The 26,192-nt window shown below is 36.8% G+C and overlaps 1 protein-coding gene across 2 annotated transcripts; it reads left to right on the top strand.

The window, feature by feature from the left end:
* Positions 1-1,954: 1,954 nt before the first annotated feature.
* Positions 1,955-24,283, top strand: LOC100893960 (protein Mpv17). Of its 2 annotated transcripts, none has more exons than XM_003723238.3 (8): positions 1,955-2,013; positions 4,095-4,234; positions 19,980-20,095; positions 20,364-20,456; positions 21,114-21,209; positions 21,701-21,733; positions 22,567-22,619; positions 23,110-24,283. In XM_003723238.3, the coding sequence occupies exons 2-8, from the start codon at positions 4,162-4,164 to the stop codon at positions 23,189-23,191; spliced, it is 546 nt and encodes a 181-aa protein (XP_003723286.1). In that variant the 5' UTR covers positions 1,955-2,013; positions 4,095-4,161; the 3' UTR covers positions 23,192-24,283. The 2 variants fall into 2 exon arrangements, with proteins under 2 accessions (XP_003723286.1, XP_011683574.1); XM_011685272.2 differs by having other exon boundaries at positions 1,967-2,028.
* Positions 24,284-26,192: the final 1,909 nt, after the last annotated feature.

The raw sequence follows: 26,192 nt of genomic DNA, 5'->3' as shown, positions 1-26,192 counted from the left end.
CATGGGTGTCGATCCTTACGTAATACCTATTCATCAGGGGGGATGAATGAATAGATCATCCCCCCTGAACAATAGGTATCAATGACAGATCGACACCCATGATGTATAGAGAATTGACTATGCTGAAAGTTCTCCCACTGATCATACACCGCACTGTTGATGGCTTCTTCTACATGTTTATTAAAAATGTCACCATCCAAAACCAATCCACGTATATCAGACAATATGCAAACGTACTTAATCAATGGTAAATTGGAAAGCTTTACACACAAAATCTCACCATCATCCCTGTCAAACTGTATTTTGAGACCTTCTACAATTTCTCTGACATCCAGGACCTCTATGAGTAGAGGTCGATAGACCTCCGTAATGACCTTAAACTTATTCTCCTCCGCCTCCTCCCACGCTGGGGCATCCACCGGGGCCGCGGTCATCACTTATCGATCCTACAGTCTCAACTTCAACCTAAAAAAAAGAGAAAATATATCACGAAAGACTACTACTGGCTGTTGTCTTTCTAACTGCAACGCAGTGTACTAAATTGTACTAAACTGTCACAGGTCCAATATAAATATGTTGCAGGAGTACAACCCTGGGCAAGCAAGACAATATGAATTGCGCAATGTACAGTGGAGCGATGTGGGCGCAACGATGTGATTTCGAAATACCGTGCACACGAAGGGGATTCCCCGAACTCACTCAGCCTCAGCGGTGTCGACTGTAGTATGTGTCGACCATTGTTTGAACGCACTTGTCATTTTAATAGAAGTGTACAATGCGCATGTATTCCGCTAATGTATAAAGTAGGGTCTGAATTATCATCTATCCACTATTATACATTCCGTCCCAGGAAAAATATTAAACCGAGAATTATCGATGTTTTATCATAACTTAATCACATTTATGATTAATAAGAAAGACTTGATGCATGGCTGATTGGTGATTAACTGGTTACATTTTATTATGTAAAGTAATCGTTTTTAATTTGCACTAAAACAAACACATCAGTCCTTCTTTGAAAAATATAGATGTGATAAATGACGGCATAGCTATTTTCAACCAACCAAAGTGTGAATTTCAAAATAGCTTTTTTTGTTGTTGTTATAGAATGGAGATTTCACACTTGAGCTTTCTCATGAAAATGCCATAATTATGTTGTACAGCAATAGTCATGATTGTAAACTTTGATCTAGCGACGACTTAGTCTGCAAGCACAGACCCTAATTTGACACTTTATCAATAAATCATTGTGCCTTGGGAGAAGCCTAGCCCAGCTACCTATTGGTTGTGTGTGTGTCAGGAGCAGCTATAGTACATGGCCTATGGTAGTCTTATAGTGCAGACTCACTTTTACGACTGACCAGGGTGTGTGCTTGCAGACTAGCGACGACCCTTGAGAACAACAGCCAACGAGACTGAACGTTTCCAATCTTTCCTTAAATTTATTTCTTCGTCTTGTCGGCCTTCTGGGCTGTGTGTGAAGGAGGAGAAGCCGAGGGGAGGAAGAGAAGGAGGAGGAGAAATTTAGTTTATAATGGAAGGAGATCAGCTCTAGAAGAAGAAGTGATAACAGGAGCAAGATCTAAAAGGCTCTTCTATTATTCGGCTTTATCGATCAAGCTGATGTCAGAATCAAAATTAGGCCAAGTACAATTGGTTTCTTGTTGGAGGAGGGGGTTCCATAAAATGTGATATTTGCTAGTTAGTTCTGTACATAGAAATGATTGTTGTTGGGTCAATTTCAAAAGAAAATGATTTAATTCAAATTTCAAAAGTCCTGTACAGAGGTTGAAAACAAAGTGAAATTGCATTAAATTCCTGATTTGTATGGGAATATTTGTTAACCATTTTTTCTAATTGTCCTCATATTTTTATTAATACATTTTTTCCCTGTATGAATATAAGCCTTTCAAGGATACCGTACACATCGCACGCTATATTAAGATCTAAAGTCTAAAACTTAATTGCCAGACGTGTACGTACCGGTACGAGGTTGAGTTCGACTACAAAGTAGTAAGTTATTCTTTAGTGAGTATATTGTCGAACAACAAATATATGTCTCTAAAGTAGAATGTTTAGTAAATGAATATGACACTTAGAGTACTGTTTTCAATTGCATTGAGAGGATATTGTGTGTGTGTTGTGTTCTCTTGCTTCCGCCGTCGAATAGAACAGTCATGAATTATCATATGTTTACGTCGATATACCGCTACTGTGGATCTGTCGGTAGGCGCTAATGTGTGACCAAAGTTCACTTTACTTACATTACTTTATGTTAGTTTAATCCACCGATACTATAGGACTATGCCTGTTCATCGATCGTAGAGGTCTTCTTCAGTGGTTAGGCATATACGTTATCCTTGTCATTTCAAATTAAATAAGTGGGGAAAGGACATTAAAGAAAAAAATAGGAATGTGAACAATTAGGAAAAACTGATATTCGATTCATGATTATTTGAATTCTACACAAATTGCTACCAATTTCTTTTCCTTCTAGAAAATTAGTCATTAAAAGTATTCCAGTGACATCGCTTTCAAGACAAATTCAATGTCAAATTGGCGTATTTGCCTTAACTGCAGAAATCGCCACATAAAGTTTTAACAATTATAAACGAGTCTTTGATTTACGTAAGAGAGTTACATCTGGTCTATTCAAAGGAGTGATCCATCTAAGGTAAGATAATTTCATGAATCGGAACGCGATATATCATTCAAATAGTTATCACTTTCTACTTACACAACTGCAATATGATGACATTTTTTTACAAAATGAAAATTTCCCGACCCTTGTCGGTATAAGTTTATTAATTTCTTTGGTGATCTTGTGTTACTATTTTCATAAGTACTCAATTTCACTACTCAATTTCGAAGAACATTTGTCTTCAAATAATTGTTTGATACCCTTTCCATTGGGGTACCAGGTTTTCGAAACTTTCCAAATTTTGTTGTTGTTGCACACAATGAAAACGAAGAGGCTCCTCGCCAAGATTGGTGATAGATTTCTGATTTTAATATTCAAATAATTTTTTATAATTTATCAGTTGAATTGATTTTATTTTACTTCTATTTAGGTGTTGATGAGTTGTCACCTAAATGCTGACGTTGAGTGAATTCTGATGAGTCTTGTACAGTGGTGTTTAATTGTCCTTTCAAGAATAAATGGAAGGAGTCTTCATTTTGTTGTATTACACACAAAGTATTGTAATGCTGCTATGAGTGACTGAACATGTTGAAGTTGCTGTGGAAACCCTTGTAATAAGTTGATTTTTATGAAAGCAGGAAAACAACAGAAATAAGCTTAAAACGAATCGGACCAATAATATGGAAGTTACGAATGTTTGAATATGAGATCACTATTAAATTAGATTCTATGCAAATCTCAAATTGGTAGTTTGGTCAGTGGATTGTGACGCAGGACGCGGATAATTCTCCTATTTGTCGTGTACAAAAATATCATTAAATTATGTTTTTCTGTTAGTTTCTTCTCCCTTGGGCCACTGCTCAAAATATATTATAGATAGCATATTATTTATGGGTCCTCCAAAGAGAAACGACCCTCGATCCTGAGATACATTTTCGAAAAATTTAAATTTTAGTCATTTTATATATGCTGGTACTTTTTTTTATAATATTTAGTCAGATTTAATTGAATAGTTGGGTTGGATTTCCTTTTAAAGGTAAAGACCAGTTATGGTCATGCGATTACATTGTGAAAGAAACGTTGTGGAATCGATCAGAAAAGGTTGATCATCTAGCATATAAGTATTGGTGTGTACAGCAAGGTTCTGGAATCATCAAAATGATAAGAAATATGGCCAGTCTTCGTAAAGTTACAAGCACTGTATACAGAAAGATGTATATGGGACTATACGCACACATGCTCGACACGTGCGTTTATCTCTCACAGACCATGTAGATAAACTAATTTACCAAATATATCAATAAGCGGTTTCCCGGCAAAATTGTTATCATCATGTATGAGTCAAAGCATATTCTTTCACATGATTGGTAATAAGAGCTTCCGTTTCATTTTATGAAATTGGGGCGTTTCCAATACTGGTCTTTACCTTTAACATTCTCTTTCTGTCTCTTAGTCTTAGATCTTCTTTGGGAGTTAGTAGCCAAGAGTTCTGTTAATGCATCACCGTCCATCAAAGTGGAATGGCTTCAATATGGAGAGCATATCTAGGACTGCTTAATAAGTATCCCTTTCGTACACAAGCAGTAACAGCAGGTAAATCAGTTCGTCATTTTGTGTAGATTTAAATATTTGCTTAAATTGTCTCTTGGGTATTGCTATTGTACTCCTTTTTTTGGGGGGGGGGGTGCGTTTCATAATTCCAAGGCACTGCTGAATGGACTTTGTCACCTATATACGCTACCGTGACCCATGCCCATGAAATGACACTTAAAGAGCAGTCTTATTTACTTTCTGTCATAGAACAAGTATCATTTTTTTACCACCTGCTCGGGGTCTTTTTTTTGTGAGGCAAGTGAGAAATGTTTTTGAAAATGCGGTGCTGGTCTATGAAAAGCCATAGGGGGAGGGGACTAAAGACATTCGATGCATGCAAAGTATATGGGTCATTATCAAAATATATTCAATACTTATAAAGAAATATACATGCATAATCAAAGCATATTCGATGTTTAAAATAAAATAAATCCGTTATCAAAATATATTCAATGGTGAAGAAAAAATATATGCGTTATTAAAATATTCTGTTTATAGATACAAATATGCACGTTTTTAAACATATGCGAGGTTTAGAAAATAATATTTGTTTGCTATTAAGAGATATTGGATGTTTACGGAGATATTTGCGTTATCAAAATATATTTGATGTTTTTAAAAATACATGCTTTATTAATTTATGCGAAATTATAGTTGAAACAATTATATGACAACAAAAGGACGAGCAAGAAAAAAAATTATGTTCGACACAAAAATTATATCGGACAATTTGTACGTACCATGGATGGACGTGAGACAACGCGGGGGGACGGAATGGGCAAACGTGACAGGCTTGATTGCCGTGGATACCGGAGCAGATTTTTAAACTGTAAACTAAATTGTCACGGCAGTCATGGTGCGGATGAAAAACCTAGTAGGCCGTAGTAAAACGGGGTAAACGCAACAAAACGTGACAGTACGTAATAGGCCGTAACAAAACTTGGAGGCGGTCTGTAATGTGACGATTTACGGGGTCGGCATGTTGCGTTCTAGTACGGTCTGGCACGACACGCTGTTCTCAGGATACAATGATTGCATTTGCTTGGGAGACCTTTGTTATACCGTGGGCACAAACGTGCTTCAAAGCTGCCCGGTGTCCACGTTTTATCCGTAGAAAGCCTTGACAGAACGTGAAACATGTGTCAGACCTTGATCAGAACGTGAAAAACGTGACGGGCCGGAAGGGAACGTACTGGCATCAGTGGGAGACCGCAGGTTGAACCGTACTGCCTTGGAGCCCTCGGGCCAGCATTCCCTTTCCATCCCACTGGCCGTCACGGAAACCGTGATAAACCGTGAGAAAACTTGGCAAAACCTAACGAAACTTGAATACAGAGATAAAATTTGCCAAAATCTCACGCTGCACTACGTTTCGGGCAAACGGGGCTGCCGGGGCCGCAGGGAACATAGTGAAAAGATAGAATAATCGAGCGCAATGTCTAGGTGTACAGCTAGAGCCTACTGTGCTAATGCTACATTTACAGTATGTTCCCGGCGGCCACGACAACCACGTTTCAGGCCACCTTGGACGAAACGGGATTGACGTGACACAACGCAGGGGACCGTATGGGCAAACGTGACAGGCCGTGATTGCCGTGGATACCGCGCAGATTTTTAAACTGTCAATAACTTTGCCACGGCAGTCACGGTGCGGATGAGAAACCTAGTAGGCCGTAGTAAAACGGGGTGAACGTAACAACACCTGACAGTCTGTAATAGGCCGTAACAAAACTTGGAGGTTGTCCGTAGTGGGACGGGAGGCCTGCATATTCCCCGGCATCTTACGGTCTTTTCAAGTTTTGTCACGTTCTGTCACGTTTAGTGCACGTTTTTTCACGGTTGCTTCACGGTTGCTGCGCATTTTGTCCCATTTTGCCACGTTTTGCCACGGTTTGCCAAGGTTCTCAAGGCAGACCAGGATGTATGGTAGACGTTTTGTCGCGTTTAATCACGGTGCATCCCGGCGTCTGACGGTTTACGGGCGCGGCGCGTTGCGTTCTGACACGGCGCACGCGGTCGGGAGGTAGTATATAAAAGACAGGCGCGGCAGGAGCTTCATTCGAGTCTGAGCAATCGACGACACATTACTGCATCTGCAATACGAAGAAAGAAGGTCAAGCTATGCCACTGAACTTAAGCCAAGACGTTCGAAGGCCCTCCGTCCTGCACCACCACAACCACCAGTAGTAGAGGAAACAATGATTGCTATTGCTTGGGAGGCCTTTTTTTTTATACCGTGGGCACAATCAAGTTCAAGTTCAAGTTCAAGTTTATTCAAACCAATCAAACACAACATTTTACAATCAATTGACACAAAAGAAATAAAAAAACATGATAGGTTTGGGACCCCGGAGAAGCAGAGCTTGTGATAAGGGGCCCCTTAAAAGGTACATAAACAAAAACAAAATAACAGTATTTAGAATAACCGATGACAAAAACATATTTACAATGATAACTAATGAGTAAATATGGGAACAGAAAAAAAGATAACACACATACACATACACTTTTTTTTTTTTTTAAACAATTTTGTTTTATTTCTCCAGATGTGTAATACAAACCATGACATACAATTGAATAAAATAAACGTGTTCAATATTGATGCTTTTACATAAACATAATTAAACACAAACTTATTTGCAGTATAATATAACTTAACAACAAAGTAAACGTATAAGTACCTAAACATAATATGTCAATTGTAAATGTTATTTACTTATATATTACAAAAAAAAAACAAATCTGGAGATAATTTTACTGAAACAATCCTGCCCCCTCCCTGCCCCCTACATCACACAGACATACTCACCCTCTATCACACAAACATACTCACCCACTCACACACATACTCACCCACCCACCCACCCACCCCCCCCCCCACACACACACACACAGTACTCACTCAGTGGATGTCTGCCAACATTCTCAACTTAAGAAAAATATACTAAATAAGTTATCCAGGCCGCAAAATCGAGTTACGCTTTTAACAAGCTCACGGTGGAGAAGAAAGCAAATCTTAATGAATCTTAAGCTGCTCCCACTTTAAAAAATGTGATCCTAGCTTTCCCATTTTAATTGCTATTTTCTTTTCCTCATCCCTATACTTAAAAATGCTTTTTTTCATCTTTTCTAAAGTTAGTACTCGCCCCCCCGATCTTGACATAAATGTAACATACTTCACCATGAAAATGATAGTATTACACATTTTTATTCTATATGAACTACCTACCAACCCAACAAATATATCTCGCCATTCTAAATCTTTAATTTCATCTAACTCAAAAAGTTGTATTAAAGCCTGCCATAACCTTTGAACGCTCCCACAAGATAAAAATAAATGTTTGTATGTTTCTATTTCCTGCTTACAAAACGAACATAAATTATCACCAACAAAACCAAATCTATGAAGATGCTCATTAGTGTATATGGCTCCATGCAATAATTTAAATTGAAATTCACGTTGTTTTCTAATGAGTATAGTAATTCTTGGTCTCACAAATATTTCTTTTAATTCTTTATCTATAAAATCATAATCATTTTGCCCATCCCTTACCTGCAAATCATACGTTCGCTGCAGTGCTTTGATGAAATAATCATAGATTGTTCTTGAACCCACATCAACAAACTGTATTTTTTTACTAGAAATATGGAAATAAGTATTAAAGCTTATCAAATCAACCTCGAGGAATTCTATTAACCCTGAATCATCCTTCCATAACCTGGGTATCGCATCATAAATATCAATAATCATAAGCAAATTATTACCTTTCATACCGAGGTTCATAAAATATTTAACAGGCTTAACATGACCTTTCTCAACCAAATGATTCAGTTGAACAATCCCTCTTTCAAACAAGTATCTATCAAATATACTTTTTCCATTTATACATATATTCTGATTATTAAAAATAATTGGATTAATATAACCCTCCAAATATCTTAAATTACTTGTCTCTTGCCATGCTTGCAACATTTCCATATAGTATGGTGGAATATCTAAAACGAGTTTAATCTTGTTTAAATCATAATCACATAAAAAAATAAATCTACCACCCACAAACTGTAAGCAATGATCAAAAAACAATTTCCATCCCAAACTTTTCTCTCCATATAAAAGACGTTTTATCCACATTATGCGCTGTATTTTAACGGACATTTCAAAATTAATCATTCTTAATCCTCCAAAGTCATAATCCTGATACATTATTGCCCGTTTAATTCTATCTTTCCCCCTCCATATGAATTCAAATGAAATTTTTGCAACTTCTTTATATACCCAATGAGGGACAATAACGAGAGATGAAATATAATTTAATTTTGAAAGCGCATAAGTTTTTAGCAAATGTATTTTACCCATAATAGTTAAATCTCTTTGTTTCCACCATACAAGCAATTTTTTTATTTTACTTAGAATTTCTTTATAATTCAAATCATCTTTTAAACTTCGATCTAATGAATAACTAACCCCTAAAATATGTATTTCCTTAACCAAATTTCCAAATAAAGGCCCATCAGGTTTGTTCTCATCCTCGCCCATCCACATAAAATGTGTCTTTGTTTTATTCACTTTAAGACCACTAATTTTTTTCAAATGATTCAAAAATATATTGCAACCTTCTAACCGAATCAATATCCTTCAAAAATATTGTCATATCATCTGCATATAACACTTGCCTAATTTCAGATTTTCCAAATGTAATCCCTTTAATACCGTTGTCCCTCCTTACTGCATGCGCCAAAATTTCGATGGCAACCAAAAACAAATATGGCGATAATGGATCCCCTTGCCTTACTCCCCTTTCTATTTCAAAATACCCCGTGGAGTGACCACCGTTCATACACACCCACGCACACACACACAGACACACCCACATACACACATACACACATGGCTTTCCAGGATTTACTTTAACATATTTTGTAATCTCTCAAAAAGATATTCTCGACATGTATGTTTAAACATAGGTAGTGTTGGACTGGATCTGATGTTTTGTGGCAACTTATTCCATTCTTTGATACAATTAATTACAAAAGAGTTCGAAGCAGTTTGTGTTCTCGCAAACGGCTGATGGATAAGATTTCTCTGACGTGTGTTGTACGAATGGACAGTCGAATTAACAATAAACGCATCTTTTAAAAATGAATTATTTTGAGCAGATTGAGATTTGTACATGAATATCAAACAATTCATGGAGACTAATTCATCAAGAGGCAACATCTGAAGTTGCACAAATAAAGGATTACTTGGACTTCTGTAATTTGAATTTGTAATGAGCCTGATAGCTTTCTTCTGAAGGACTATTAACTTGTTTATATGGCTCCTATACGTATTTCCCCATGCAACATTACAATAAGTTAAGTGAGGCATAATGATAGCATTATAAAGAGTTACTAAAGTTTGCTCTGGTAAAAAAAAGCGTAACTTAAAAATCACACCAACACTCCTCGAGACCTTGGTACAAACATTGCTGAGGTGATCTTTCCAAGTTAAATGATCATCAACTGTAACTCCAAGAAACCTTACATTTTGACTCCGGTTGATCAGATGACCACCTATTGTCAGGGGGTCAATATTATCTGGGATTCTTTTGCCCCTTGATCTAAAAACAACATATTGAGTCTTACTAGCATTTAACAAAAGTTTGTTGCAACAAAACCACTTAAATATATTGTGAACTTCATTATTTGCAGACAAAATCAGATTATGCATGTCTTTGTGGAGAGAGAGCAAGCAAGTATCATCAGCAAAAAGTGAATAAGTAAACAACTGAGATGAGTTTATAATATCATTAATATAAATCAAGAACAATAAGGGGCCCAGGACTGAGCCTTGGGGTACGCCATATTTTACCTTCCTAGATTGTGATTTAACTCCATTAACCACTACATACTGTAATCGATTATGTAAGTAATTTTTAAACCATTTCAAAGCTATCCCACGAATGCCATAATGCTCAAGCTTGCTTAATAATATATCATGAGCAATAGTGTCGAATGCTTTCGATAAATCCAAAAACACACCAAGACAAAACTTCCCAGCATCAATTGCATTTATAATAGTGTTTACCAAATTCAAGACACCCATACTTGTAGAGCAATTCTTTCGAAAGCCAAATTGTTGTGGGATCAGAATATCATGAAGTCGAAGGAAGTCATCCAACCTTTTATACACTATTTTCTCTAGAATTTTTGAAAATATGGGTAACAAAGCAATTGGTCTATAATTCTCAATGTTCTTACGATCATTCTTCTTGAATACAGGGATTACTTTAGCTATTTTCAATTTGTTTGGGACAATACCCTGAAACAAGGACTTATTAAAAATATCACACAAGGGTTCAACAATGCATTGAATACAAGTTTTAATGACTTTTGGGGAAATGTCGTCAGAACCGCATGCCTTGGATGGTTTTAGAGTTAAAACAAAGTTAGAAATTTCATGAACAGACGTTGGTCTAAAGTACAAGGACGAGGAGTGAATCTGCACTGACAAAAATTGTTTGTATGATGTTTGGACAGGAGGAATTTCCTTGTTTATTTTAGAGGGCAAATCAATGAAATATTCATTAAAATATTTTGCTTTTTGTAAGTCTGATTTTAACAGTAAATCATTATAATACATATCATTTGGAAGTGGCGTCTTCTTCCCCCTCCCAAGCAAACCATTAATATGAGACCAAGTCTTTCTAATATCATTCTGAGTAGTTCGAAAAACATTATCATAATAATCCTTCTTACTTTGACGAACAAGGTTTGTCAACAAGTTTTTATAGTCAACATAACTTTTCCGATTAATCTCATTTTGGTTCTTAATATATGTATGATAAAGCTTATGTTTCTGATTAATAGATTTCAGAAGACTTGGAGTAATCCATGGTTTCCTGCATTTCTTCTTCACACTCAATTCAACTAAAGGGAAATGTAAATTATATAAGTTGGAAAAAATATCACTAAAATAGTCATAAGAAACATTTGCATCAAACAAGCTATATAAACTAGACCAATCAACTTGAAGAAGATCGCGTTGGAGATTATTCATTCTTTCATCAGTAATCACACGTCTAAATAATTTATTGTGTACCTTTCCTGTAGTGACTGCATTGCCTTTGTTAATGCTACAAATTGGCATGTGATCAGAGAAATCAGAACAGAATATTCCAGAATAGAAATGGTCTTGAACACAGTTTGTAAATATATTATCGATTAAGGTTGCTGAAGATGACGTGATACGAGTCGGTTTAGTGATTAGGGAAAGCAACCCAAACGAAAACATAAAGTCAACAAAATCTTTTACCTTTTCATCTACATCAACATTTAACAAATTGATATTAAAGTCACCCATAATATAAATGTCATTCCTTTCTTTACTCAGTATTTGCATTTCATGATCAAAGCCATCAATAAATGATCTAATGTCATTACCAGGTGCTCTATAAATGCATCCGACAATCGACTTTTTGTTTGCAATACTAATTTCTAAAAATACACATTCATAATAAGCATTAGCCATAGATAGATCATTACGTATCTTGTAATCAAGCCCGTCTCGGACATAACATGCTACTCCACCACCTTTCTTATTTGATCGACAGACTTGAACAAATGAATATCCTGGAATATCAAACATAGCTACATCTGTAGATGGTTTGAACCAGGTTTCTGAAATACCAATAACAGAGAAATTATGTTCTATACAGGATAGTAATACTACCAGATCATCAAAGTTTTTAAAAAGACTTCTGGAGTTAATATGCATCAGAGAAAGTTTTTTATCGCCATTAAACTGGAAATCGCTGCAGTTGATATAGCTACACTCATTAACAACAGCATCATTAATATCTTCAAAATCATCATCCATGAGGAAAGATTAGATGTAAACAGTATATAAAAACAACAGATCTGAAGCGGTCATAAAAAATATCAAATACCAAAACAGAGAGATAAAACAAAGCAGTTTGCGGATAGCCATCACATTCATTCACATACAAGAACACACACACAGACACACTCAGAACGACATGAACATAAAAATATATAGAGATGTACAGAGTATATTGATAAAAAAAAGTGCAAGTGCACATAGTAAAAAGTGAAAGAGAAATAAGGCATAAAAAGGGAAAAAGAAAGATGTATAAAGAAAACAAGACGTAATAAACAGAGAGAATATATATATATATATATATATATATATATATATATAAATGTAAGAGGGAAAACAAAAGGTGTAAAGATAACGCACGGGTAAAAATGCAAACCTCTAGGAGAGGCACTTGGAAGTAAAAAGAAAAATAAAGAGTTACAAAGTCGCAGCTTGCTGCAAAGATGAGAAAAGTTTTTTGACTTGAACCCCCTCTTCGTTGGTCTTGAGGGCAGCCATGACTCTTCCATCAATCGACCAAGCCGCTTCCACCTTTGGATGGGTCGCCAATTTCATCAGAATTTTGTGGTTAAGTGAAGTTAAGTCCTCCTGGATGGAGATACCTGACCCCTTCAGCTTGCGACGCTCCTTCATCAACTCTGCCTTCATTCTGTGCGAGGACAGCTTCACTAAAATTGGGCGGGGCTTGTCGTCGGTGCGGGGCTTCCCTGAACGGTGTGACCTGTCGATGTTGGCCTTGGTCATAGGACAGCTGAGATGCTCTGATACCACCTTAAGTACCAAGTCATCGGTACTCTCCTTAGATGTCTCCGGCACCCCAAACACCCGAACAGAGTTCCGCCGACTATATTGCTCTAAGTCGTTGGCTCGACTCTCGAAAGCCTCAATCGTGCTCCAAAGCTGCCCGTCGTCCACGTTTGATCTGTCGAAAGCCTTGACAGAACGTGAAAAACGTGTCAAAACTTGATCAGAACGTGAGAAACGTGAGGGACCCCATCAGAACGTGACGGGCCGGGAGGGAACATACGTTCTGGCATCCGTGGTAGAACGCGGGCCGAACCGTAGTGCGCCTTGGAGCCTCCGGGACTCAGCATCCCCTTCCCCCACGACCCGGGCCGTCACGGAAACCGTGGTAGACCGTGAGAAAACCTGGTAAGACCTAACAAAATTTGAATCCAGAGATTAAATTGGCCTCAATCCCACGGCGCTCTACGTTTCGGGCAAACGGGGTTGCCGTGGCCGCCGGGAACATAGTGTAAACGTAGCATAAGCAGCCTTGTGACGTGATCTTCATAGCAAAATTTGAACACCAGCATTAGAACAAAGGTAAATTTGTTGTTTTATTTGTGGACCTACATAATTGATAATTAGTTTTTTGAGTGCGTAATCTTGATTTTCATATATGATTAATGTGTTAAGGTACTGGATTTTGTTACATTTTCTATGTACGATCACACACTGACAATTCCATGAAAGGGGGAAGTCAACCATAACAGGTCTAAATGATAGATAAAGTACTAGATCGGCCAGACTTATAAATGTGATACAAAAGATAGGGGAGCAATTAATGTATAAAGATATGATTGAACTAACCTTAATGGGCATATGTATGATGTAAGCTGCTCTATTTTTTTTACTAGTTCAAGGTATCTCTTTCCCTTCTATTCACAAGAGGGGATTTTTCATGTTTTCTGTGTACAACAGTATTTGGATCAAGAGCAGGATATCCGAGATCAGGATTAGACTCCATAGTCCATCGACGAATTTCTAACATCTTCAATATGTGGGACCAAATAAATTTAAATTACAATTAGAATCACTGATGAAAATGTACTTATGTTCTATTGAAGACATGAGATACAGTAACAATTATTTTTGTGAGAAATTTATTTGCTCTCTGCATGGCATATCTCTGTTTTAAATCTGAGGTTGCTAAATAAAGAGATGCGGATATATATGTACTTCTAATTTATGGCATCTGGACTTTGTCTATCTCTTCAAGTTGATAAGTTAAGTATTATCGGTTAACATAATTGATCTTATCATTATAATGTGCCTATCATTACCGGACCATGCCCCTACAGCAATCATTAACAAAGGAAAAACATAGGTAAGTACAGTCTTATCAATAAATTATGCCGTATAAAACATGCACAAATGATTATGGAAGGATTTCTTTCTCCAAAGCAAACAAATGAATAATTTGTTATCTTTTATAATTTCTATTTTTTTTGTAATACATTTTATTCTTCTACTTTATTTATTTTGCAATCAAATTGACATAATAATACTAAAGTGGTTGACAGATCGAAAAATTACACCAGTATTTATTAATTGATTTTTTTTTTCTTCTAACTTTAAATTCAAATTCTAGACCGCAGAGCCAGAATTACCTGCAAAATTTTGCTTCATATTATGGAACATCAGTCAGCCTACAAATACAAGCTCCCTTGTACAGCTCCATTTTGGAACTCTTTCTAGAGGTGCTCCTGGCATGATCACGCGTCGATAATTACATGTTGATGCATAATGTGCTTTTGTAGCAATTACAAAATACCAAATACAAAAGAAACAACAGAACATTGTCATTGCAATGACAACAGAATAACAACCATATGAGTACAGCAATCCTTAATACCTCAAATATTGCTCTTTTAATCTCCACAAAGGTACCTCGACGAGACAGTGGCTGCAATCGGGGGTGGATCCAGCTGGCGGCGAGAGGGGGGGGGGGGGTAGCCCAATTCGTGAGAAAATATTTAGCGGCGCGGGGTAGTAAGCACTAATTTTGTTTTTTACTCAACATCCCCATCCCCCCCCCCCCCCCCCCGCCTTGAGCAACAACAAAAAACAAATTGTGGTCACCATCTTTTATTTGCGAGGAATTTATTCATTTTTCATGGGGGGGCATATAAAGGAATGAACAATCACTTTGAAAGCGACAGACAGCCAAGACTCGTGATGTGAGTGTGGTTGTATGTTAATGACAGAGAGACAGAGTCGAAGTGACTTGACCTTGACTTGACCTTGGAAGAACTTTTCGTAAATATTATTGTCTTGACTTTTTTCTGTGGCTTGAAGTCTGGCCTTTTATGAAATTGTCACCCATTTCTATGGTGACACCTGTAACATTAGAGTGCCACACATGCTTTTTTGAAATCAGGTGAAGCATACTTTAATAACCTACTAGTTTCTACAGTATTACCATATTTTCGTATTTTAAAGTCAACATATATATTTCCTCATGGATTTGTTGCTACTTTTCATTCCACAACATATCTAGAGGGGAGTTAATTTACTGTAGTGACTTGACCTTTATAGAAGAACTTTACATTTGTAGATATCATTGTATGGCTTGAAGTCTGGCCTATTATTGAATTGTCACCCATTTCTATAGTGACACCTGTAACATTATTAGGGTACCGCACATACTTCTTCTTTATAAACCCTATTGTATTGGGATTTGCAATTATTTTGGGAAGTACATTCCACATCCAATGGCCCGAATTCACAAAGGAGGTTTGTATACAAATGTTTTGACGCGTTTCAAACCAATGTTTGTCTGAACCTTGGTCTGAAACGCATCGAAACGTAGGTTTGTCAACAAACCTCTTTTTGTGAATTCGGGCGAATGTCGGCCCAAATTCACAAATGTGTCATGGGATGTGCAACCAACCAATGTACTGGTAAAGCATATACAGCTGTACATGAATATTTATATAATATTGGATGGCTTTGAATGTGAAACAAGAATATATTGCTCGAGCTATGACAATATTGGACGAGTCAAAGACGAGTCTAATAATTATTGTCTTAGCGAGAGCAATGTATTCCTGTATCACACGAAAACAAAGCCATACAATATTATTATTATTATTATCTATAATATTCTGACAAGTTAAAAAACAAACTTCGACTTACCTCGGTAAATATGGCTTTGTTTTCGTATGATATCGATATCAATAGTTGAAGATCCCGGATGACTGAGAAATACAATTCAAGATATTGAATACGCTGATTTATTGTACCACTTGAAATCCTTATATATATATATATATATATATATATATATATATATATATAATAATACACTTGTTTTTGCCACACCTATTTTGGTATGGTATGGTATGGTATTTATTGAATCATTCATTCCAGTTCAGAATTACACATATGTATAATTTGCATTTTAAAAACAAGAGTACAATTTAAAACAGCATCATTTACATAATTATAAGTATACGTATACGTGTTTATCCTTAATTTTGTACCAAATGTAAAATAAAAGCAACAATACGAACATGGGGAACAGGGGAATATGTACCTAAATAAAATACGAAAGTGAGGAAGAGAAAAGGGAAAGATAAAGAGATGGAGAAAGAGAAAAAATAGAGAGAGGGGAAAGGAGAGAGAGAGTGACAAGAGGTAAAGAAGGTGGAAGAGAGAAAGGGGGATCTTGCCAACAATTATTAAAAAGTATGCATTGCAACACTACGAATAGTATTAATTAGATGAACAAAAAGTACATTGTAAACATTGTGGCCCGAATTCACAAAGCAAGGTTTGAGCTCAGACCAAGGTTTGAGCTCAAACCTCCTTTTGTTTCGCCAAACCTCCCTTTGTTATTTACAAACCTGGTTTGTAAATAACAAAAGGAGGTTTGGCGAAACAAAAGGAGGTTTGAGGTCAAACCTTGGTCTGAGCTCAAACCTTGCTTTGTGAATTCGGGCCACATATGGCGCACCTAAAAATCTTTGGTAAGGTTATATGAAAATGTATCTATGATAACACTTTTTTAACGCAGATGATAGTAGAAACATTAAGAAAGTATAATAACAACCTCTTATAAAAAAAAAAAATTAAAATACATGCGGATATAGCAGAGAAGTTCAAAAGGAGTAATTACAGACCTGAGTAAACCAATAGTGTTAAGATAGAATATCGGGCAACCAGGGGCAATTTAACATAATAATTATACAATAGACAGTACACATTACCAATTGAGATAAAGCGTATTGGAAATGTTTACATTAAGTTTCTACATTTAGCAATAATATATTTGTTCAATCCAAGATAGTTGATTTAACCTAAAATATAATGCATTAAGATTTGGCGAATTGAAGATGTGTTCAGGAAAAGATTGCAAATAATTAATATTAAAAAAATTACCTAATTTGATCTTGATACAGAAATAAAAGTTTGGAAAAAATAAATGTAGTTCACAAATTTTGGCAATATTATGCTATCAACAAAGTTGAACAAAAGCGAGGATGCCACATCATGACTGGTTCAAAAGCCTTACTAGATAGGGTAAAGAACTTTGTAGCGTTCTGTCCTACACTTGATTTCACGTAGCCTGTTTTTATGTCTCAATTGTCTTCGAGAACACTGGCTTTCAGGTAACCACTCACGAAAGTTACAGTAGACGGACCTAGCTCTTCTCTTCTGTCTCTTAGAGAGGACAGGTTACACATTGCGAGAGCCTGACGGTAGGATTCATATCTTAATCCTATAATGGTCCGCAGGGCACGTTTTTGGATTGACTCTATTCCTGGTTTTGAGTTTATAATGACGAATGCCATACTACACAACAGTATTCTAGAACCGGTCTTATGTAGGAAGTAAAAGCTGCATGTGATCAAATCATGAAGTGGCATGGAGAAACGTTTGAGCGTCCGTAGCAGATAGAGTTTCTTGGCTGCTGTTGATGTAATGCAGTTGACGTTTTTGATTCACCGAAGATCACTGCTAAGGACGACGCCAAGCAATTTCACGTGTTGCTTGTCCGGGATTTGATTATCGCCGATCATAACTTCCACTGGCGGGAGCTGTCGACGAGCAAATGATACCCTCATGAGTGGATGGGTTTAGACGCATATTCAAGTCCTTACACCATTCTTCAAATACAGACAATGTAGCATTAAGACAACTTGGTGAATTTGATGCGAATACCCGAATCAAACGTGGTGAGATTCCGTCCGGTCCACCACTTTTCCAAGGGTTGTATGGTTGGCAAAGTGTCCAGCTGAATCGGTTTGAACGCAGGAATCTCGTTCAAATCAAGGGATAGGGTGTCCTTTCCGATGCTTACGAAGTACGAGTTTATGGCATTGGCTATTGCCAACGTGTTAGAACAATTTATATTTGGCAACGAAATAGACGTTTCTTGTTGCCTATTCGAGGTAATCAGTTTGATATATATGTACCACGATGCGGGGTTTTCGCGTTTCAGATGTTGGACGCGGTCTTTTTCGCAAAAGTGATCGCTTGCTGCACTTTGTTTCGAAGACTTCGCCAATTCAGGGAGCCTGATGAGTGGAAGGCCGTTTGTCGTTGGTGTATTAAATCTTTGACCTTAGTTGTCATCCAAGGCTTATCCATCATATGCAGCTTTACGGACTTGGTTGGGAGATGAGTGTTGATTGCCGCGTTCAAATAGAACATCTTACATTTGCGTTCTACATCCGTTCCTTGATAAACACTTATCTAATCGCGGTGTGTTATCCAACTGCCGAATTAACGCACATCCGATTGACGCATCGGTCTGACAGTTTTCTGTCTGACTTCATTTCTCCTGGATGATTGCTGTTTTGACCTCCATATGACTCCATTATGGTCGCTCATTCCAAATAGGGCAACAATTTGTATAATAGAATACAAACTCTTCATATTAGTAATGACCAAGTCCAGCAGAGAAAGGTTACGCGTTGGACGATTTACAACCTGCTTCAGGTTGTGTCCAGCAAGGAGGGGAAATGCATCAGCTCGATTAAAATCACCAGAGATGATGATGCCTGCCGAAGGGTGTCTCGGAAGAATATGATCAACAACCCGTGTAAGGTACTGAATAAAGTAATTTACATGAGCATTAGTTGGGGTGAGTAAACTGATGCCACAAATATTGAAGAGAATTCCTAGGTAATCGTGTTGGTCGGATGTGTATCCAAACAACCTCATGTTCTTCCGGAACGTCCATGTGGGGTTTAAGTGGGGTTCATAGTAGATTTCACATAGATAGCGACTCCTTCACCACGTTGAGAAACTCGGCTGTTGTTGACAAAGTTGTAGTTTGGAATGCTGAACGCGGTCTCCAAAACACTATCTTGAAACCATGCAGGTCTCACTCACGCAAACAATGTCCATGTCATAATTTTGAACGAGAAACGTGAATTCGTCGAACTTATTATTCAATGATCTTGCGTTAAGCATATACATAGAAGGTAATGATGGTGATTGAGTAGGGAGGGCCTTAATGTTTCTCAATGTTCTTGTCCTAGTCATGGCTGGCTCTTTGACTTGACAACTTTTATTCGTCGTCGGATCTTTTTCCCCTCCCGGCAACCTCTTTTACGAGCAATTCCAAGTTCATGTAAAGTTTCAAACGCATCCCGAGGTATACGACTTTTCGGTTGAGGGCGTAACCTGACAAGTTCATTACTGCTATAACGAATCACTCTGTCTTGTCCGTCGACCGAATGATGGCTATTTAAAAGCGCATATATTAACTAATAAATATTTGATAACGCATACTTTGTTCAACTCGAATATGCTTTGATAACGCCTATATCTTTTATAAATATCGAATAACTTTTAATTGCGCATATTTATTTTCTTATAAACATTGATACTGCCCCATATATTTTGCGGGGATCAATATATATTTAGTTTTTTCCCATATGGCTTTCCATACTGGCCACTGAGTAAAGTATGCATGCATACAAGTGGCCAATCTAGGGAGTATGGAGCATTTCAAAGTACCCCTTCCCTCATTGTTCATACATTGTCTTGAATATTTGTTTTATTTTCCTGTTGCTCATTTGTTGTCATAGCTAATATAACTGTTTTCTTTTTAATACACTTGATTTACAGGTGTGCTATTCTTCACGTCAGACTGCATCTCTCAGCAGGCGGTAGAGGGGATAGGATGGAAGAATCATGATAAAATAAGGACTGTCAGACAAACTGCATTTGGGTTGTGCTTCGCAGTAAGTAATACTAGGTGATATTTTGTCAATGTCTTTCATTACTCCCACTCCCCCTCATGAGTTTAACACTTTGAACTAACTTATTAACATTTTATATATAATGATAATAATAGTTGGTTCTTGTATAGCGTTCTTGCATATCAGACTTGATATTCCTGGCGCTCCAGCTTGATGTACGCTAATTTGTAAGAGAGACTTGTAATATATATTCTGCTAGATTTGTGACCATTTTAAATACGCGTACCTTTTTTATTTTTACCATTATCAGGGTCCAACTTTATTTGCATGGTACAAGCTCCTCAATAGAATCTACCCTGGCTCTGGGAAGCTGACCCCTCTATGGAAGATGCTTACAGATCAAGTAAGTTGATACCTCTTATTTGTTTGTTATTTTCGACTCAATCAAGACTCTTCAATATTTTGGTTGTTTGTGGGATGTGATAGATAGATATTTTGAGAAGTTTATTGAACGAGAAAGTTAAACAGAAGGTGTGTATCTATCTTTACTATTTTACACATATATTACTTTGCAGACTACTTTTCTCTGTCTTGAGTCTAATATTAGCTACGTGGTTATCAACATGCATTTTTATTTTACTTTTAGGCATGAAGAGCATTAATGATGTGCGCCGCTTGAAAACCGTTGATGCCTTTATTTTGCACATTGTTGTTAATAAAAACATAACTCTTCAGCGATTCAACCTTTTAAAAGGGCTACTTATCTATTCTTGTAACATCCAGCATCTGTATTAATGTATGGAAAACTTATAACTTGTACAGAGCCCAAAGGACATGAGTTTCATTTGAGAGAGAGAGAGAGAGAGAGTATACACCTTTTTAGCTATCAGCAGATTAAAAAAAATAATATGTCAATACATTGCTTAGATGACATTTTTGGTATATTAAAAGTGAGTTGATATTATATACAGTAGTCTAATGCTTATAGAAGAAGGGAAATTTCAGACAAACTTGTCTTGTCCATTTCGTTCATAAACTATTTGTATTGTTTGTTTTACAGAGTGTGTGTGCGCCAACCTTTCTCGTTGCGTATTTCTCAATCGTTGCCTTGACAACAGGGAAGAAAGTGGATGAAGTCCCTGCCATTGTGAGAAGGGTGAGTATTTCTTCCTCGAAAGCATTGATGCAATCAGTAATTTCATGATTAGTATCTTCATTAGTAGTTCATCAGGATATTTAAATGCATGGGTGTCATTGATATTATCTAATTGATTATATTTGTCTAAAAGAAGCATGAATCATGATATTTATGTGAATTGATATGTGGGATAGAATATGATACGCAGTTAATCAAATAGCATTTACCTTTTGTACAGGTGTCTATTTTTTTAAACTGATCTTTCTTTGAAAATTGCCCGGGGGGGGGGGGCTCTCCTGTAAGAATCAATTTATCATTGTAGCAGCATTTTAACTATAATTGTACAATTACAATATACATGGATACTTTTTAAGTAACTTTTTATTGTATCAACAATAAACAGTAGAAAGTCATAGAGATTTACATTTTGTTCAAAAGAAGAAGAATCATTTTTATATGTGATTAGAGTTCGATGAGTTTGTCCCATTCATAACGTTTCTTTCATCCAGGATGTACCTAGTACCTATGCTAAAGGGCTGATGGTAAGTATCGATCAAATTCAGTTCAATTCTAATTTATTTAAGATCAGCTACAAAAGCGTTGAATGGTGTCAAAAGCATAAAACAGTGATAAAAGGTATAAAACTCAATGCCATGGCAACTATCATAACATTGGCTTATTCGTAATCGTGATCTATTCTATATCTACATCTAAGGTGGTACTGGACAGGACCAATTGGTATACACGTCCATACTTCCGTGGCATCGCAAACTGTCATAAAACATCACAACTTAGGGTGCAGAGTTCAAAAATCAGATAAAAAGATGCTCATAAAAATACATCGGGTTACAGATAGACATCATCTAATTTTAGATGAAGTTGAGCTACATCGACGCTCTAGCCAGCCTGTGTACATCTGCGCTTAGTGGTCATTCTGCATTTAGCTCAAAACTTTGGTGTTGAAAGACTTGGCTGATGTTGAATCTTTGATGATGGTGGCTGGTAGTTGATGTAATCATGAGGATTGTTTATCCGCTCTTTTCAAAATATTAACTATCTCATTTGAAAATATTGATTGAATAAATTATGTCTTCCATTGAAAGACATAACAAGCCCAGATGAAAAGTGAATTTGGAGATCAGCAGAAATAAATGATGTTTCGATTAGTTTATAACATTCGTGTACAAAAGACTTGTCACATATTACATTACAGTCACATGACCAATTTGAGACTTGGACGATTGAAATTCCATTTGAGAACATTTATCTTTTTGTAATATCATTTGTACTTTAAAAAAAAAAACTTGCTTTGAAGGGTACATGGCCATTTGTTTTACATGATGACTTACCTATGTCTCTCTTTTCTCCTTTACAGATCTGGCCGGCAATACAACTTGTCAATTTCTACTATGTGCCTCTTCTACACAGGTATTTAAAGGATCTTAGTATTACAACTTCCTGAATCTCTTTTAATAAAAATGAAAACCTTGCATTTAGCCTAGCTCAGTCTGGCACCTAAACTATGTGTATGAAATTATTAGCTCAATAATCTTATTAAAATGAAAGGAAAAATAAATATGCCCTGTGTTCCGCAATGTTGATGCATTGCACAATTGCCAACAATAGACACATTATTAAGAAAAAACAAGATATATGCTTTGGCAAAGAGAGGTAAAAATAATTTGTTCAAAGATATATTATATTAAGGTTTGGGTCTGGGAAAAAGAGGGTTTTTTTAAGGGTAAAATTCTTGAAGTTTGAGAAGTGTTGAAAAAGGGCTATATGGAAAAGTAGTTGCTGTGCAATATTGGACCCAAAAAAAACCGTCTTCTGTTATCTCAGTCTCGCAAATCCTCTTTCTTTTGTTCCATCTTTCTCTTTTTCTCTTCTCACTCATTCCCTCTAATCTCTTTCACAGAGTGATGGTTGTCAATGTAGTTAATATTGTGTGGACCACCTATTTAAGCTGGAAAGCAAACGCTGCCGAGAATAGAATATGACATCCACCTCTAGACCTACCTACACTGATCTCAAGACATATTCAAATATAATGATGCACGGTGATGAAAAGATGTACTACCAGTATGTGCCCATGTACGTTGTGATTCCAAGATTTATTGAGATGGTGTTTTTTTTGGGATGGCCATAGCTCAAAGGAAAACTCCACCTTGATCATGATCCAACATGATATTCACAAGCCCAAATCGCCAGTTGGTCAATTGTTTTACAGAATGCCGTAACTAATTATCTTCATAAGTGTTAACAATGGTTCATAATTTCATCATATTTGTTTGAATTTCAACATTTTATTCATTTATATCTATTTACCGAGGTGAGATTTTCCTTTATGTTTTGCAAGCCATCTGTACTCTCGAATTATATGAATGATTCAGAATGATACAGTATTGTATTTACACCCTGTTTTAGAAAATTGTTGTTGTATTTCATACATTTTCATACTTTTCTTTTTAGATACATGTAAGATGAGATTTCCTTTTGCGGTTTGGAAGCCATTTATACTCTCCATAAAATAACTAGGAATGATACCAAATTACGGTTTGTGTTACACATGGTTCTAGCTATCCTGGGGATCAGAAAAAATGGTCAGGGAAACTTGAGAAATATAACTCGGATCATGGACCAATCTGGGAATTTTATTGACCGAAGAAGAAATTACTTGGTCTCTTTAATGTTGTCTTGCATTCAAACAGCTAGTTTATCCACTAGGTGACTGGTTTTCATACATAAATAGAAATAAATATCCTGAAATTTGGAAATTGAATCAGGGAAATTTAACATTTTGTTTTCATGAAATGCTGGGACCTTTTACAGACAGGTCAAGTTTTAGTACCTTTTATTTTTATTTGATTTGAACTCAGTACAATAGATGAGCGATTATTCATTCAATTGTATTTTTTAGATTGATTTATCTGATGTCCAGTGTAAGTTCATATTGTCAACCAATCTTCATTGGTGTGCTCTTCATTAGTCCAAACTAATTCATAAGACTTGTCTAAAATGAACAGCTTTAAGATGTCACAAATACACATTCCTTGAAAGGGTAAAAAATAAAAACAAATTTGCAAATGTTATGCCTACTGTTCTATGTAAATTGTGTGTGAAAGAAAATGGTGGTGACCAGAAAATTACCTCTTTTTTTGCTCAAAGGGGGTGGGGGGAGTATAAAAAAGCGCTCACTATGCCACCCCCCCCCCCCGATATTCGATTTAATATTCGATTTTTAAGAGAATTCGATATATCCTTGAAACTTAAAGGTAAAGACCAGTATTGGCAACGCCCCAATTTCAAAAAATGAAATGGAAGCTCTCATTACCAATCATGTGAAAGAATATGTTTTGACTAATACATGATGATAAAAAATTTGCCGGGAAACCGCCTACTAATTCATATATTTGGTAAACTTATCTCTCTCATGGTCTGGTGAGAGAGATAGGGTAGTCCCATATACATCTTTCTGTGTATAGTGCTTGTAACTTTACGAAGAATGGGCCAAATTTCTTATCATTTTGATGATTCCAGAACCTTGCAGATGCTAGATGCTAGATGATCAACCTTTTCTGATCGATTCCACAACGTTTCTTTCACAATGCAATCGCATGACCATTACTGGTCTTTACCTTTAATGTGAGGGTCTGAGGGATATTTGAAAGAATGGTCAACATTTATAATTAATTTCTATTGTAGCTACATGTCTGCAGAAGCCACAGACAGGACAAACGTTTTCCAGACACATTATTCAAACATTAGCTTTTGTGTAACTCACTTATTATTTGTTTACCATTACGATCTGCAAATCTCACACCATTCTAAGCAAACAGACACATACATAAGAATTTGGTGTATAAATGTGTACATTTTGTATATTTAGATGTATTTGCCAGCAATGGTAACTGCACACTCGCGTTGAAGAAGTAACCATGAACTTGTTTGGTTGAGCTGTAGTAGCCTGTGGTACGTCAACTGGGGCGTATAGTTTCGGGGATCTGCTCATTTGAGAAACTTCCGAGGTTATGTCAACATAATGGTCCTTCCACACATATCTCTGCCCTGGGGAAAATAAAATGGAAATCAAACAGATTATATCAATATCTGAATCAACACATAGATATAGATTATTTTCACAAAGTTATACATGTCAGTGCAAAGTCAGCTTGAGCGCCTGTACCGACACAATGCCCTCCACTCCCGGCCCCCCCCCCCCCCACACACTCCGTGAACGGAGGGATACCATGCGTGTTCCCAAACTCTCCGGCTCGAATCAAAAGAAAAAGGTCTACCCGTATTGACTTTGCACACCGGACTTTTGCTGAAAAGGGGGGGGGGGGGTCGCTGGGAACACGCATATGCGTACCCTAGATAACAGTCACTGAGTGGGGGGGGGGGGGGGGGCGAGCCTCCACTACTCACTCGCAACACCCAACACTGGTTCGCAAAAATGCCAGTGCCGACTCCGTTATGTTTGCTGTGGCCGTACCAATTTTGTCATCGCACACTCAAAAGAAAAACATCAAAACCACTCTTGCCTTTCTGGTCATCTTTTGTGAGAGCGCAGCGAGCGAGCTCTATAGGGGAAATTGATGAAAAAGCGGGGGCTCTAAATCGCCTTGAATCAGAGGGGCTTGTTATGGAGAAAGGCAAAATCGGCACTGTTAAAAGGGTAAAGGACAGTTATTAGAAGAAATAAAACGTGCTCGTGGCAAAGTAAAAAGGGCAATTATTAGAGATGAAAATGGCACTTTTTGCATCTGAAAAGGGACACTTAACAGAAATGAAAAAGGGCACGTGTAAGAATGGAAACGGGGAATCTGTTGAAGTATTAGCTAAGGGCACCTATCAGATTTTAATAAGGGCATTAATCAGAATTTAAATGTATAGACAAGTTTTGGAAACACCCCCCTCTCAAAAAAAGAAATGGAAGCTCTTATTAAACCAATCATGTAAAAGAATGTGTTTTGACTATTAAATACGTGATGATACAAA

This window comes from Strongylocentrotus purpuratus, unplaced genomic scaffold (assembly GCF_000002235.5).
Source record: "Strongylocentrotus purpuratus isolate Spur 01 unplaced genomic scaffold, Spur_5.0 spur5_scaffold_7, whole genome shotgun sequence".
NCBI classification, from domain to species: Eukaryota; Metazoa; Echinodermata; class Echinoidea; order Camarodonta; family Strongylocentrotidae; genus Strongylocentrotus; species Strongylocentrotus purpuratus.
This window is presented reverse-complemented; position numbering and strand designations above follow the sequence as displayed.